Source organism: Pleurodeles waltl, chromosome 3_1 (genome assembly GCF_031143425.1).
Source record: "Pleurodeles waltl isolate 20211129_DDA chromosome 3_1, aPleWal1.hap1.20221129, whole genome shotgun sequence".
Classification (NCBI taxonomy): domain Eukaryota; kingdom Metazoa; phylum Chordata; class Amphibia; order Caudata; family Salamandridae; genus Pleurodeles; species Pleurodeles waltl.
In genome coordinates this window covers 1,300,454,687-1,300,471,768 of record NC_090440.1, presented here as the reverse complement: position 1 = coordinate 1,300,471,768, position 17,082 = coordinate 1,300,454,687, and the positions used below count along the sequence as shown (strand labels likewise).

General features: G+C 46.1%; 1 protein-coding gene across 2 annotated transcripts in view; it reads left to right on the top strand.

Annotated features, from left to right (window-relative positions):
• Positions 1-17,082, top strand: part of ITGB5 (integrin subunit beta 5) — a 626,222-nt gene that overhangs the window by 559,159 nt on the left and 49,981 nt on the right. For both annotated transcript variants that reach the window (XM_069224638.1, XM_069224637.1), the window contains exon 11: positions 9,810-10,032. In XM_069224638.1, coding sequence (XP_069080739.1) covers positions 9,810-10,032 — 223 coding nt within the window. The remainder of the gene's footprint in view (positions 1-9,809; positions 10,033-17,082) is intronic.

Genomic DNA, 17,082 nt, shown 5'->3' with positions numbered 1-17,082 from the left:
CCTAATACGTTTTGTGATCCCTAGCATGTAACAACTGCAGGTCCCATTCCCATGCTTTCTTTAAATGAATGCCTTTTTTGACAAACATTGCCCTGGAAGAGCAATGAAAAATGTATATTTTAGGTTAAAAAATATTGAGCAAACAACGACACAAAAGCTTCTTTAGCTCCTTTAAAAGTTTCCACTTATTCCAATATTGCAACTATCAGTAAGAGATGAATTACGTTTCTGGATTACCGTGCAGCCTGAACTGGATTTTGTTTGTAATGTCTGAAGTCACAGAATCATTCAGTCACACCTTGAAGTTGAGATCGAGCTGGAAGGGAGACGGGGACGGAGGTGCAGGGGTGTGTAAACCAGTGGTCTTCAAGCTTTGAAATGCCAAGCTTCTACTAAAATGGTTATGACTCAGTGTTCCCCTCGAGCTAATGTGTGTGCGGATTACATTTTGAAGAGTGAATTTGATGTAAAAGGTGAGAAAGTTGACTCAGATGTGTTGCACTTCCGGTATAATATTCTTGCATGGAAGACACAGGAATGGGCCGTTCTTCTCTCTCCCACTTCCGCACTGTTTCATCCAAACTCGTGCAGTCTCCCTACCTTCCATTTGAATGTCTGTTGTACGCAACCCTACTTACTCCAACAGCAGGCCCGCCCCTCTTGGGTCTCTAATTTTTTTTGTGGCATTATTTCACCCTTCCTGGCTTTTTCAGCACATCATCTCTCTAGGATTCTGCAGAATTTGTTCTCTCCGGGCTCGTGAACATTTCCTCGCGCATATCAGCCAAGTTTCTCAGGGCCATGTGTGATTTTGTCTTGAATTTGTAGGACTTGTGGCCTAGGTTTTAGGATGTGATATGTTTAAGATTCCCAGAATGCAAACTGAGAACAGCTACTCTTGCACAGACCTGGGAAATTTCACAAGTCGGTTTCCCCCAAATTCATCTAGCACCCCTCACTCTGCTCGTCCATTGCCCTACCGTCCAGGACTCTGAAGGACTCACTTGCTCCTTGTTCATGTTCTTCTCTCGTCCTCTTTAATTATGTGTCACCCACCTCTACTGGCTCCTGCAAAGAGTGCTCCCTTCAGTCTCCTGAAGTGCCCCAACCCTCAAGGCATCTGCAGCACATCCTTCTAGGGTTGCCAACTTTCGCAGATAAAACACAGGCCATTTGCTTTGCTTTTGAGGTTCTGAAAAAGCCTAGAGCTGTTACTGGAGCAATAGTTTGTGTAAAGTCCCCTGTGTGATTTTTAGATTGAAAGGCAGGTGATTTTTATGCTGTTGAACAGAGGCAAGTTCTACAATTTATATGTTTAAGGCAGCCATATCAGGTTACTAACAGGCCACAAACTTGTAGTGCCCTGATTCTAGGGTTCAGTTCCCCGATGCTTTGGTGAAGCAATTCATGTCAGACATTGGGCATTGAAAGAGGAGAAGGTGGAGTTGTGCGTTGGATGAATTATACGAAACATGGATCTGTAATGTGGACTCTCAGTGAGCAATGTCATTGTTGGAATGACATAATGGAATAGTGGTCAAATGTGCTCTATCCATATGATAAAAAATATGTCAAATTGTTAGAATATATAATTCAAGAATACCTGGGGGTGAAGAATCAAATGTATACATTGCAACAGCTGTTTTATGCTATCATATTATGCAAAAAATTAATAAAATCTTATATAAAAATGAAATAGATATCATAACTACAAGCTGTAGGCTTTGAAGTTGCAAATACGCACAGTGTATGTTCTGCCAATTTGTGGTAACAAACTCGGAAGTGTTGAAGAACATAAAAGCTCAGCTCCATGTGAAACTTTTTAGCTGAACATGCTCGATCTCTAGAGGAGATGCAGACATTTGCCATGGATTATAAAGCTGGTGTTTGGATGAAAATGGATGTGCACACTCCGAGTGCCCAAACTGTAATGACATCTGCAGCCCTAATGCTGATATTTGTTGTCATGGATGCACATGGATCATGTGCCTGTGCAATGACATAGGACTGCCTCACCGATTGTTGTCCTTTTGGACCAGGAGGGGCTCTCAAAGCGCTACCCTCATAGTGGCGAAAGGCTACTACCTTTGCCGAGAGCTAAGCAGCACAAGTGCCACATTCCATGTAGTGATCAGTAGGAATCAACAGACCCATTTTACATGTGTCACTGGAGAGAGGCCTACAGGATCGCTCTTTAAAGTCCTGCTGCTATATCCTCAAATTTCTCTTGGCATATATCGGTTGTGTGTGTAGTGCTACACAGTGAGTGTATAGTATACATGTAGTGTGTGTGTGCGCGCGCGCCTGTGAATGGTACAATACAGGGATAATGCTGTACTGTGCAGTGGGTGCATATTACATGCATGTGCTGGGTGTATGCGTGCCTGTGAGTGGTACAATACATTGTAAGCTCTGGATTCCATTTAGGGAGATCCAAGGCTGAAAGGAGAAACATGAGAGAGGAGGTAGTGGAATTTCCTCAGACAGATGTGCCTATTGCTGCATTCCTGTAAGCAGGGTGGGACACACTAGAGTAAGGGAGAGCCAGGCTCTCCAGTACACCTCAAGGGGTGCTCTTAGAGATCACTGGGGAGGGGCCTGGACACATCTCAGGAAGGAGATGGGTCTGTTAAGAGAATCATAAAGAGTAGCACAGAGGCCTTTGGATAGCCTTTTGATGCACAGATCACTGTTGCTGACATCCAGGTCTGTGAACCTCTAGTCACTCTCATGGCCTGTGTTGTGGGGCTATCAGATTTGGAGTCACTCCTGCTGTAACAGACTGCTTTCTGGAGGAAGAGAGAACAGACAGAGAAGAGGGCACTTCAAAAGGAAACAAGCCTCTAACATAAACGTCAAAGACTCATACTCTAAATCACATTTGGTGTCTGGAAATGGGCTATAAGAAGGGGCGTTTAGGAAGTCAAAAATTGTCAAGCAGCCAGTCTGTATGTTAAGTAAAAACTCTGCAAGACTTCCGCCTGTGACCAGGACTGGGGACCAAGACCTGCTATTCTCCCAGTCACCGCCTATGTGCAGTTTGAAGTCAGCAACCCCGTATACCAGGTGAGGCGGCTTTGAACATTACTGGTGTGCCAATGAGGCCATAGTCTGTGCGCAGTTTAAAGTCGGCAACCTCGTATGCTAGGTGGGGCTGCCATGCTGATATGGCCATAGCCTGTGTGGGGTATCAACCCAGCGACTCTGTATGACTGGTGGACCTACAGTAAAGATTGCTGCCATGCTGATCGGGCTGAAACCCTATGCATAGGAGAAAGGTGAACCTGAATACCAGGGGGGCCACATGGACCAAGCAAGAGGTGTGGTCTGGTCGAGGCCATCGACAAAGGAATCAGGCTGCTCTGGTGACCCCCGCAGACCTGAGCCGTGACTGAGGCCAAAGATTGTCACACTGCCACTACCTGTGGAAAGGACCAAAGAACCTCCCAAGCATCAGGAACATGTGTAGGGTAGTTTTACATACCATGGAGGGTTATCCATAAGGCCTGGTGGTGTCTCGTAATTGGCTAACATACAGAAGTGAAGCTGCTCTATTAAAATTATAATTCAGTTGATGATTTAACAGGCATTAGGGTAAATAATTAACTGTTGTTGAATTGTATTCAAGGTTTAATAAGTTGCTGATCTCATTAATGTCTACAGAGCCCTTATATTTATTATGCATCTCAATTCCAAAAAAAAATAGAACATAACATCTACTTAGTGTGAGTGATTTCACAGATACTCTTTATATAATGCTTGTTCTGCTTGTGGCAAAAGGATACAGTAGATGTTATGAAAAAAATGGGTTGACATGAATCTTTCTAAATATCTTAAAGTATGAAAAGCTGATAGCAAACTGTCTTATTGGCTGGTTGAAGTCACCATTGATGTGAAAAGTGATGCCACCAAAGCAATTTGAGCTGTAATCAGTGATATTCTCAATTATGGGATTTAACATGACATGGGTGATGTAATATGTGAGGTCATAAGAAGTGCGTGGTGGGGTTCTAGTTACAGTTGTCTCAGTATTACCGGTGACTTTTATTTTCTAGTTGTTCTTAAACTTAAATTTTTATATTATTACCTTGCCTAATTGTAACATCACTTTAACCTGTGGTGTTACAGTGCCTTTGTGAGGTTTTATCAATGTAAAGTAAGATCTTATTACAATACTCAGCTATATCATCACTTGTTTTTTTTCAGTGAATTTCTTGCGTTATTCACAGTGACTCCACCCCACATTGTCTTCGTTTTTATATTTTTGATTTGTTTTCACAGTACTTCTGCAATTCCACCGCTGAAGGGCCATCCGTGGTACTGAAAGAGCACGCAAGCTTCATTTGTTGAAATCTGCTTGGTCACACCCAAGGCTCCTGCTGGAGTCCCACGGTACCGCAGGTTGAAAGCCTCCTGTGGTACTGTGAGACCTCGCAAGCTTCACTTATTGAAGTTTGCATGGACTTGCGGTACCATGCCTCCTGTGGGAGTCCAGCATGCTATATACATCAATTATAAAAAATATATTTTTATTTTGGCCCCTGGGGGCACAGAAGTATTAGGGGTGAAGGGTACTCCTACAGCACCCAGTTATATGTTTGTTAAACCTTTGCTTCAGGACACATGAGACCAACTCCCAAGCCACAACATTCTTCTTCATGTTACTGCCAGCCAATCAGATCGCTCGGTCTCGCAGTCCTGGTATGATCAGTGTTTTAACAAGAAAAAAACCCTCTTAACTAATCAGTTCACTCTACTTCTTAAAATGAGGATTCCACAGGACTACTGCAGCATCCACCACCCAGATATCACTATATTATTAACCCCTTCATGACCACCACAAACACTTGTTTAAATGCAAATGTATCAAACGGCCAAACAGATTTGCATCAAATAATGAAGAGCATGTTTTCCAAGTAAAATTCGGATTTTCTGCTAATTTTGATGTAATTCTGTTCAGGCAAATTTTTGGTATCACTTCTCAATATTTCCTATGGAGATTAACCTGGAAAAACGACGTTTTGGAACTCCGCCTTGTTCTCTGCCCCCACTTGAAGGATTACCACAAAATTTTCCAAGACAGCTGATTTGGATGAACTTTTGTTTTGAAAGGTTTTTTGAGAGTTCATGGAACAGTGCCAAAGTTATTAAAGAAACAACTAAAGCTCTTCCTGTGGAAACAGTGACCACATTATTAGTACAGTGGTGATTGCCACTCTGTAATTTATATCTATAGGTGTATGTACATACATTTATACATATGTATATAGATAGAAGTGTATGTTTGGTCACATTTCCCTGTGAAATATGGGTTTCATCTTTATAACAGCACCAAGCCGCACTTCTTAGCTTTGCAGTTGCCCATTGTTTAATTAGATTGATATTTATGAAACCTAAAGAAAACCAGAGCATTCTAATTCCAGTTATTGCGAGCACATTGCAGTGAACAGCTTTGTCAATCTCACATGCTTCACAAAATCAATTTGTTTTTAACAGAGCAAGGATGTTTTATCCTAAAAATTATATGTTCTTAAATTAATAATTTATTTTTTCGTGTTTCTTCTACAGTCAGCTAAACAGTTTAAGCCATTATTTAAGATACTGTTTTCAATCAATACTTCCCCGTTTGAAACAAAAAAACATCTGAAGCTAACTGTCCCAAAATTTAGTTAAAATATAAAAAATACATTGAGAGTAACTAGTCCTTTATTGCCATCTTGGGGATCTAGTAACATTTACAAAGCACTCAGTTTTCGACCTTGTGGTGCATATCACCATCACACCTGTAAATATGGCTCACTAACCCCTTATTTGGGGCAAACTTTTATCAGAACTTAAGAATGATGAGAGATCGATTAAAGACAAAAGAGCAGCAGCGGCCTATAAAAGTTGCTCTCATCCTTACAATGTCGCACTGCACAGCCTATGCATCTCTTTCTTCTGTCTCTCCAGGATATGTGTATTGGATAGGGGAAGAGAGAGGCAGATACTATTGACCATTGCTGACACAAGCTTTTTCCCTTCCTCTTGCCATAGCTCAGTGCCATTTAGATCCTTGGAAGGTGGGAGGCAAGTATTCCTGTCAGTTCCTTGGACTCCCAGGATTGGTTGAACAAGTAAAAGCAGCTTAGCCAAGCCCAGGGAGAATCAGGGGCTGGCTGCAGGCTTCTGTCACAGCTGTTGCTGTGTATGTCCAACACTGAACTGCTGTGGCCATAGCTTGGGCTGTAACTGTCGAACAGTCGCAGCAAGTGCTGTGGAACAAAGGCTTCAGAGGCAGGTTGTCTCAGCCTCCTAAGTCTCCAAGGAGACACTTCTTTTTAATTACGACATTCTGCCCCCTTGGGGCAGAATGTTCTAATGGATTTATAGCTTTCTGTACCAGTATTTACCAGCAATTAAAGGCCTGCTCCCTTGTTGTAGCCCTTAACCCATTCGCTGCCAGGCCTTTTCCCCCTCCTGTGCCGAGCCTTTTTTTGGCTATTTGGGGTAGTTCGTGCTTAGGCCCTCATAACTTTTTGTTCACATAAGCTACCCACGCCAAATTTACGTCCTTTTTTTCCAACATCCTAGGGATTCTAGAGGTACCCAGACTTTGTGGGTTCCCCTGAAGGAGACCAAGAAATTAGCCAAAATACAGTGAAAATTTTGTTTTTTTCAAAAAAATGGGGAAAAAGGGCTGCAGAAGGCAGCTCGTGGTTTTTTCCCTGAAAATGGCATCAACAAAGGTTTTGCGGTGGCAAGATCACCATCTTCCCAGCTTTCAGGAACAGGCAGACTTGAATTGGAAAACCCAATTTTTCAGTACAATTTTGACATTTTACTGGGACATACCCTATTTTTACTATTTTTTGTGCTTTCAGCCTTCTTCCAGTTAGTAACCAAAATGGGTGAGAAACCAATGCTGGATCCCAGAAAGCTAAACATTTCTGAAAAGTAGACAAAATTCTGAATTCAGCAAGGGGTCATTTGTGTACATCCTACAAGTGTTTCCTACAGAAAATAACAGCTGAAATAAAGAAAAATATTGAAATTGAGGTAAAAAAACTGCCATTTTTCTCCACGTTTTACTCTAACTTTTTCCTGCGATATCTGATTTTTTAAAGCAATATACCGTTACGTCAGCTGGACTCTTCTGGTTGCGGGGATATCTAGGGTTTGTAGGTTCATCAAGAACTCTAGGTACCCAGAGCCAATAAATGAGCTGCACCTTGCAATGGGTTTTTATTCTATACCGGGTATACAGCAATTCATTTGCTGAAATATAAAAAGTGAAAAATAGGTATCAAGAAAACCTTTGTATTTCCAAAATGGCCACAAGATAAGGTGTTGAGAAGCAGTGGTTATTTGCACATCTCTGAATTCCGGGGTGCCCATACTAGCATGTGAATTACAGGGCATTTCTCAAATAGACTTTTTTTACACACTGCCTTACATTTAGAAGGATAACATTTAGAGAAAGTCAAGGGGCAATAACACTTGTTTGGCTATTCTGTGTTCCCCCAGGTCTCCCGATAAAAATGGTACCTCACTTGTGTGGGTATGCCTAGCGCCCACGAAAGGAAATGCCCCAAAACACAACGTGGACACAGCACATTTTTTCATAGAAAACAGGTGTTTTTTTACAAAGTGCCTACCTGTGGATTTTGGCCTGTAGCTCAGCCGGCCCCAGGGGGGCAGAAATGGCCTAAAATAAATTTGCTCCCCCCAACCACCGGGGAGCGACCCTTGCCTACGGGGTCGCTCCCCCTGCGTGACATTGGCGCAAAAAAAAAAAGATCCCCGGTGCCTAGTTGTTTCTGCCCCCATTGACCTAAAATGGGCCGATTTTCCCCCAAGGGGGGCAGAAATGGTCTAAATACAATTTTCCCCCAAGGGGAGCGACCCTTGCCTAATGGGTCGCTCAACATCTCTAAAAAAACAAACAAAACAAAAAAAAAAACACCCCAAAAAAATTTGCCCTGGCGCCAAGAGGTTTATGCCTCCATCGGCCTAATGACAATAGGCCGATCTGCCCCCGGGGGGGACAGAAATGGCCTAAAATAAATTTGCCCCCCCGGGGAGCGACCCTTGCCTATGGGGTCGCTCCCCTTGCGTGACGTTGGCGCAAAAAAAAAAAGATCCCCGGTGCCTAGTGGTTTCTGCCCCCCTTGGGGGCAGATTGGCCTAAAATCGGCCGATCTGCCCTCAAAGGGGGCAGAAATGGCCTAAATACAATTTGCCCCTCCAGGAGAGCGACCCTTGCCTAAGGGGTCGCTCCCCATCTGTAAAACAACAACAACAACAAAATCCCCGGTGCCTAGTGGTTTCTTCCCCCCTTGGGGGCAGATCGGCCCAATTAAAATAGGCTGATCTGCCCCCCAGGGGGGCATAAATGGCCTAAAATAAATTTGCCCCCCAGGGGACCGACCCTTGCCTAAGGGGTCGCTCCCCTTGCATGAAATTCGCGGAAAAAAACAAAACTTCCTGGTGTCTAGTGGTTTCTGTCCCTCTTGGGGCCAGATTGGCCTCATAAAAATAGGCCAATCTGCCCCCAAGGGAGCGACCCTTGCCTAAGGGGTCGCTCCCCACCTCAAAAATACAAAACAACAACAAAAAAATTAGCCCTGGTGCCTAGAGGTTTCTGCCCCCCCCTCCACCCCCCCCCCCCCCCCCGGGGCAGATCGGCCTAATTTTAGGTTGATCTGCCCCCGGGGGGGCAGAAAAGGCCTTTAAAAAAAATGCCCCCCCCTGGGAGCGGCCCTTGCCCCAAGGGGTTGCTCCCCTTGCGTGAAATTCGCAGGAAAAAAAACTCCCTGGTGTCTAGTGGTTTCTGCCCCCCTTGGGGGCAGATTGGCCTCATAAAAATAGGCCAATCTGCCCCCAAGGGGGCAGAAATGGCCTAAATATAATTTGTCCCCTAGGGGAGGGGCCTTGCCTAAGGGGTCGCTCCCCACCTCAAAAATACAAAACAAAAACAAACAAAAAAATTATCCCTGGTGCCTAGAGGTATCTGCCACAGGGGGGGAAGAAAAGGCCTTTAAATTGCTTGCAACCCGGCTGCTAAAATGCTGAGAGAGACTTCAAAGGGAAGGACATACATTTCCTTCCCTTTGAAGCCACTCCGGGCCTCCTCCACGTGATCGACCCTTGCCCAAGGGGTCGCTCCCTCATGTCAATTTCCTACCAAAAACAAAAAAACTCTGGTGTCTAGTCGGCGTTCTAGCAGGCGGATTGCTTGCAATCCGGCTGCTAAAACGCTGAGAGAGACTTCAAAGGGAAGGAAATACATTTCCTTCCCTTTGAAGCCTCTCCGGGCCTCCTCCACGTGATCGGAGGAGAAATGCTTTGCATTTCTCTTCCGATCGCGCTGGAAGCTGAGGTTCCAGCGCGATGGAAGGAGGCCTTGTGACAATCAGCGCGCGATCGTGCGCTGACGTCACAGGGAGGGTGGGGGGATCAGGGGTGGAAGGGGAAGGGCTCCCCCTTCCATCCCTGCCTTGGTGGGGGTGGGGGGGGGAACCCCACAGAGGGAGCGCTAGCGCTCCCTTTGGGCTCTGTGCCCAGGACGTAATGGTTACGTCCTGGGCACACAAGCACTGTGCCTCAGGACGTAACCATTACGTCCTGGGCACAGAAGGGGTTAATGCTGGAGCAGGCCTTTAATCACTGGTGTAGCATGCTACAGTGAGATATAAGACTATATTAATACAGTTTAAATGTGAAGTTCCAAGTTATTACCAAAATACATTGAAATGGCCATAAGAAAACACTTTAATGCTTTACTGATACTTCGCTTAAACTACTATTTTGTTTTGTCCTGACACAAGGTCATGGAGAGTGCCACTGTGGGGAATGCAAATGCCACGTGGGCTACATTGGAGACAACTGCAACTGCTCAACAGAAACCGACAGCTGTGTGTCAGTCGATGGACAGATGTGCAGTGACAGGGGCAACTGTGTATGTGGAAGATGCCAGTGTGTGGAGCCAGGAGCTTTTGGGGAGACGTGTGAGAAGTGCCCCACTTGTCCTGACGCTTGTGGCACCAAAAGGTTTGTAGTACTGTGCCCACATGAAGCTTTGCATGTTGACATAGTGATTTCTGAATGTAAGTCTCTTGCTATGTTGTGGGAGCACACTATAAAATGCAAATTGCTAAATACTCATGAAAAACAGGTCAACCTGTTTGGTGATAATTTTTCACATTGCCTTAATTTTTTCATCAAAAGAAAATATTGTTTGGAAGGCAAACTCTTTCATATATAAAATGACAACATTGAACTGGTGTATACAAATGTGATTTGGTCAGCTAATGTTTGAGTTCAATGGTATAACTTAATTTCAAAAGATATGTTTTGGTTGCTTTCGTGGGATGCCTTAAAAAAATCACAGACCTATTCATTAAAAAACAACTGCTGAAAATGTCCTGGAACTTTTTGAACAGGTATTTTTTAGGTCTGACTTGACAGCTCAGGTGTCGCCAGACGTACTGTGACAAAATTTAATATGAAGAGTTATGATAAAGACAGTAGCCCTTGTTTATGGATTGTCAAAAGCATATATTTAAGTTAAGAGGAATTTAAGGGGGGATTGTTATTACTCTAAATGTAGCCCTAAAGACAGGTATACCATACTAGGCAATGGTTTTGGTGTTGGCTACCCCATGTGATAAACCATGGATATAGAAAGTTTGATCTGTGAGCATTTGTGCTAAGCCATGCTAGAAGCAAAGGGATTTTGCTTTGGTAACTGTAATTGTGTATACATTTTCAATTTTATGACTGTAGACCTAATGTTTGCCATGTGGCCAAGCTTACACTCAGTACGGTAGGCCTAAGTTGGTTATGCTGTCAAGCCAATGATAACAGCTATAGGCTTGATTGGTGTATACCCGCATATACCCACTATGTTTAGACAGTAGCATGTTTTTTCTACTTGTATTGTTTTAATTTATCGTTTATTTGTTGTTGAGTCTGTGTGTTTTTTTTTTTTTGTAATCTTTTTATTGACATTTTATAATACAGTACAAGCATACTTAATCTAGAAACATCTTAGACTATTCCATACAGCTCCATTTCTTTTGTCTTTTGTCCTCCGCTAGAGTAGTGTTACATTGTGCACCAAGAATACTCTATCTTGAGGGACATTTATCATCATGCAAGGTCGTAAGTATAGCCAGCTCGTACCATACATGAAACATAATAAAAATTGACATTAAACAAGTTAACATATAACAAGCCATCCGTCTCTAGTCAAATTAAGAGTAGCTAAGAGAAGTCGGTGGTTGCGTTTCCCCGTCTCTGGACTATGTGGGGTCCTCCCTAGTCTCCCCCGTCTCAGACTCCGGTTCCTATATATGGAAGAGGTGCAAGGCCCTTAGTTTGGGGCTACAAGTAGTGAGGGGAAGTCCCCTGGAAAGGAACCTGACCAGGGGGTCCCATATGTAATCAAAACTGCTACGTGTACCCTCTCCTTTATCAACCAGACGCTCCATGGCAAGGCTTTTCCATAATCGCGTGAGCCACAGAGTTATAGGCGGTGGGTCCGCTTTTATCCAGAAAGAAGCTAGAGTTGTCTTTGCCGGCCCCAAATCCAGCCACATGATAGTCCGGTCCCCGTATGTTTGATGCTGTAATTCCTGGGCTCGAAGGCCCAGGAGAGCATGTTCCATCGGGTCGGGATGGGATATCCCAGCATCTCTTTCAAATGAGAGAGAATTTCATTCCAATAGGGGCGGATCGATGTGCAGTCCCACCATATGTGTTTAAAGTCTCCCACCAGGCCACAGCCCCTCCAGCATCGATCTGATACCTGGGGATAAAGCTTCTTAAGTTTCTCAGGATACAGGTACCAATTATAGAGTAATTTATAGTGGGCCTCTCTAGCTGCCATGGAGCGGTTGTGCTTGTGTATGTCGTGGTAAAGATAGCGCCATTGCTCCTCCTCCACCGAGACACCCAAGGTTTTCTCCCAAAAAGGGATGTGTCGAGGGGTTGGTGCTATTTGTGCTGTAGCTAATATGGAGTATAGCATTGAGATACTGCCTTTTGTCGCTCCTCCCCTTTGCACAAATCTCTCTACTGGTAGAAGATCCCTGGTAGCTGCTTCCTTTATATGTGGCTGTGTGACCCAGTGCACTAGCTGTGTATAATGGTAATGTTCAGATTGTGGGAGTTGGAAATCCTTACAGCAATTATTGAAGGTCCTAAATTGGTTTCCATGGTATAGGTCTGCAATGCATAAGCAGCCCCCTTCTCTCCATCGATCAAATGGTCCCGGTAGTTCCCCTGGTGGGAATGCTTTGTTAAGGTGGATAGGGGTGTGTGGTGAGGGAAAGGACGTAAGCCCATGGAGTTTAGTAACTCTGTCCCACACTCTGAGGGTGGTGGCGGTGGGTGTGCTAAGGTATGCGTTTGGTGGTCGTGCCCCCTTGGGTTTCCATGGAATATCCCACAAGGTCTTGCCTGTCACCGCTCTGTCCATGTGCAGCCAAATCTTATCTGACTCTCGGAGGGACCACTCAGCTAGTACGCGCGGTTGTGCTGCTCTATAATATAGCAGGAGATATGGGAGCACCAACCCTCCCCTCTCTCTGGGGCGTGTCAGTATTTTGTATGAGACCCTAGCTCTAGTATCCGGCCAAATAAATTTAGTGAAAAACGTTCGAGTCTCCGCAAAGAAATCTGGCGTGATCGCAATGGGGAGGATCTGAAAGAGGTATAGTAATCATGGGAGCACAGTCATTTTAACACTATTGATGCGCCCTAGCCAGGATATCCATAACGGGGAAGTCATCTCGTAGAGACCTAATCAAAGGGGGGTAGTTTTCTCTAAACAACCCAGCCACCTGGGGAACAATCTGAATGCCTAAGTAAGTAATATCTTTCTTGGCCCAAGTGAATGGGGTCATGGAGGCTATCTGGGTCATCACACCCTCGGGCAGTGTCAGGTTTAGGAGATAGGACTTCCCCGTGTTCACCTTGAACCCCGCAACTTGTTCAAACCGAGACAATTCTTCTTTTATGGCTGAGAGGGAAGTATGGGGCTCAGTGACAAATAATAAAATATCGTCTGCGAATAGAGAAATCTTATGGGAGTCTTCACCAGATGTAATGCCTGGGAACTCCGCGCACCCCCTCACCCGCGTCGCCAAGGGCTCAACACTGAGCATAAAGAGCAGGGGGGAAAAGGGGCATCCCTGCCTCGTGCCTCGGGATAGCTCGAAGAATTCAGAAGCTACCCCATTGACCACCACCCGGGATCTGGGGCAGGCATAGTTGCTCATCACCATGGAAATAAACTGTTCCCCAAATCCAAACCGTCTTATGGTTGCTACTAGAAAGGACCACTCAACCCTGTCAAATGCCTTTTCAGCGTCTAAAGCCAATAAGAGTGCCGGGACCTTTTTCTTTTGTACCTTTTCCATTAAGTGTATGACACGCCTTAAGTTGTCATGAGTCTAGCGACCTTTAATAAAGCCAGACTGGTCTGGATGTATCAGCTCCGGCATCACATCCTCCAGCCTCTGCGCCAGGTTTTTAGAGTATAATTTGGCATCTAGGTTCAGCAGAGCAATGGGCCTGAATGATGCACAGAGTTGAGGGTTCTTTCCGTCCTTGGGTATGAGAGTTATCAGGGCCTCCCCCATGGACGTGGACACCGCACCCCTCCCCGTATATAATTGAATAGAGTTGTGAGTTGGCACGCTAGTTCTGCCCCGAAGGTCTTATAAAAAAGGGCTGTAAAACCATCAGGACCCGGAGCCTTATGCAGGGGAAGGGCATTGATGGCCGCCTGTACTTCCTCCGCTGTAAAGGGTGCCTCTAGCATGTCATTCGTCTCCTGGTAGACCTGTGGTAGGTGGATTGAGCGCAAATAGGTCTCTTGGGCGTGGGCGGGTGGGTGGTCCGATTGATAAAGACGCTCATAGAATTGTCTAAATGCCCTCACCTTTCCCTCTTCAGTGAAGTGTTCCCCGTGCTCGTCTTTGACCTGCTCAATGTAGTCGCTGGCTTGTTGGACTCGCAGCTGTCTAGCTAAGGAGGTGCCAATTTTATTGCCCTTGTCGTAGTGGGCTTTTCGCAATCTCAACAGTGTAATCTCTGCCCTATTCGTATAGATAGCCTGTGGTTTACCCTTGAGGGTCGCCACTTTCCTTTGAGCTTACCAGGACGGGGATGATTTATGTTCTCGTTCAGCCACCCTTAGTTTGCTTTCCAAAAGGAGTTGGTCTTTAATCTTTAACCTGTGCATGGCAGCTGCAAGCGTAATGCATTTACCTCTTATAACCGCCTTAAAGGCGTCCCAGAGAGTGTGGGGGTCAGTATCACCCGACCCATTAAGTTGGAAGTATTCCATAATCGCTGATCGCAGATCTTTGCGAGATGTTGCGTCCCGGGTAATCACCTCTGGAAAGTACCAGCGCTTGGATGGTTTGCGTGCTAGTGACCAATTTAAAACTACCACCACCGGAGCGTGGTCTGAGATAACAATTGGATTAATAGCTACTGTCGTAAGGATCTGTCGCAGTGGTTTGCTCAAAAACACATAGTCAATCCTTGAGTATGAGCGATGAGTGTGTGAAAAGAAGGTTTAATCCCTCTCCACGGGTTTCAGGGCCCTCCAGGAGTCAAACAGCCCCAGACGTCGTAAGGAGGCTTTCACTGATTTGGCAAAAGCACTCGTTTGTGATCTCTGTGGGTGCGTTGTGTCTAATGTTGAGTCCCACACCAGATTGAAGTCCCCCATCAGGACAACTTTGCCCTCCGCAAAGTCCTCTAGCTCGCTCAGGAATTGTAACAGATATTGGGTTTGACCACTGTTAGGAGTATAGACAGTAGCTATCGTACAGAGTTTCCCGTCCAGGCTGCCTTTCAATATCAGAAATCATCCCTCCTTATCTTTCTTGGACCCTGTTTCCTTAAAGTGGACTGATCTGCTAAATAGTAACGCCACCCCACAGTGTTTTGTGGGAGCTGATGCTAGGGCAATTTGAGAATAGTGTTTGTGACGAAGACGGTGTCCCTCCCCCCTCTTCAAATGTGTTTCTTGTAGGGCCACTATGTCATACCTATGCTCCTCAAGGTATTTTTTCAATTGTGACCGTTTATTGGGGGAGTTGAGGCCCTTCACGTTCCATGTTAGTAGTTCCAGCATTATCTCTGTGTAGCATCAGTGTTCTCACCCAGACTCCCAGTAAAATCTCCAGTGCTCCTCATCGTGTTTCTCACCCCCCCTCTCCAGGAATACTCTATCAGCTGTGACGCTTTCTCCTGGCTCCTTGCACCGTGACACGGATGGTAAACATCAAACAACTTGAAAAAACATTTCCTAAAAGAAATACAGACATTATCCTGGCAGCACATAACCGCCAAGTGTCTTACAGTCATCATGTCGTGGCCATGATCCAATTCCGTCTCATTTCTTCCCCCAGGCCCAATCACACCCACGGGCATCTCAAAGGCTGGGGCCTCGGACCCCCGGTGCTTAGCAGAGATAAAGTATGCTCGGGTAGCAAGCAACACCAGGATCCGGGGCGAGCAGATCCGCTCCACCCCCTCCCGACGAGGGGGGGGGAACCTCCCCCGTCTCTATAGAACAACCGGGGGGCCAACCCCCGTCCGAGTCGGTACCGGCTTACCACATGGCTTCATTTTCTAGGAGTCTTTCTACCTCTCCTCTGTTGTTTCCATTGGTCCGCCGAAACGGGGGGGGGGCATCTCCTCCTTGCCCCTCTCCCGCCCCACAGTCGGTAGCACCCCTCTCTCCTCTAGCCTCTAGGCCCAGTGCAGCGGCTGCCGCATCCACCGTTGAGAAATGGCACTCTTTATTATGGAGTTCAAACGCTACACCAAAGGGGAAGGTCCATCGATATTTTATCTTCTTCTCTCTCAGCGCCTCCGTCACTGGTCGGAACTGTTGACGTCGGGCTAAAGTTTCTGGCGCTATATCCTGGAAGAGTGAGCATTGCGCACCTTGGAAGGAGATGGGGTCCTGGTGTCTCACCCTTAGAAGTATCTGTTCCTTCACTTTAAATGAGCTTAATTTAGCAAGAACATCTCTTGGTCTCCTCCCGTCGCCCAGTATTTTGCTTCCCACATGGTGCACTTGTTCCACTTGTACCTCCGCTTGCTCCTCTCCCAGTAGTGAGGAAAACAGCCCCACCACAAAGGCCTCTAGGTCGGGCCCCTCTGCTCCCTCCTCCAGGCCTCTCACCCGTATGTTATCTCGGCGTGCGCGATTTTCCAAGTCCTCGCACTTCATTATGGTGAGGTGTAGTTGCGATTTTACATTTGCGAGATCAGTCTCCACTGGGATCACTTTCTGTTGTAAGTTCTGTATGTGCGTTTCCAAGTCCAGTGTGCGGGCCCCCACTGAGTCCACATCTGTTTGGAGGGCGGCTAGCTTCCCATTAACATCCGTCTGGAAGGCCTCTAGTGTCGCTCTGATATCTGTTGTGAGCTCTTCACGCAACTCGGTTTTAAAGGCACGGAGAGAGGACAAGAAGTCCTCCTTTGTAAGCGCCATCTCCTCACCCTGTGTCTGGTCAGAACTCTCCACTCTAGCCGGCGTGAAATAGCTGGAGACCTGATTGGCCTGGATTTTGCATTGTGGCATATGAAACTGTTAAGGGCCCGGCCCCGGTGTTAACATGGGGGTCTCGCCCTCTTCTCAGCTTTTACACTCCTTCACTGCAGGGGCCCCCCTCTGGGTCTTCGCCCTTCCGTTGCGCCACACCTCTTGGGGGGAGGGGCAGGGATGTCCCCCTCTCCCTTGTCTCAAAGCTATGTCTTCTCTCCTCGGTCGGCCCACTCCCTCCGTTGTGGGCCCGCCCTCAGTGACAACGACCTGCCCGTCGGGGCCTGCATTCGCCTCTGCAAGCTTTACTTTCTCTGAGTCTCTTGTAGAGGAGGCTTTACCGCTCAGTGCCTCTCAAAATCGCCTCCAATAGTCTTCCTCTGACCCAAAATGCACAGCTTCGCCACCTCAGCCAAGAGAATGTTTCAGGTGTTAATTACCGCCACCCATCTGGGGGGAACCCTCCTGTTGTCGCTTTATATCTTCTAGCGGGTGGGGGGCCTCCGCATGCTCCAGCCGCTTCT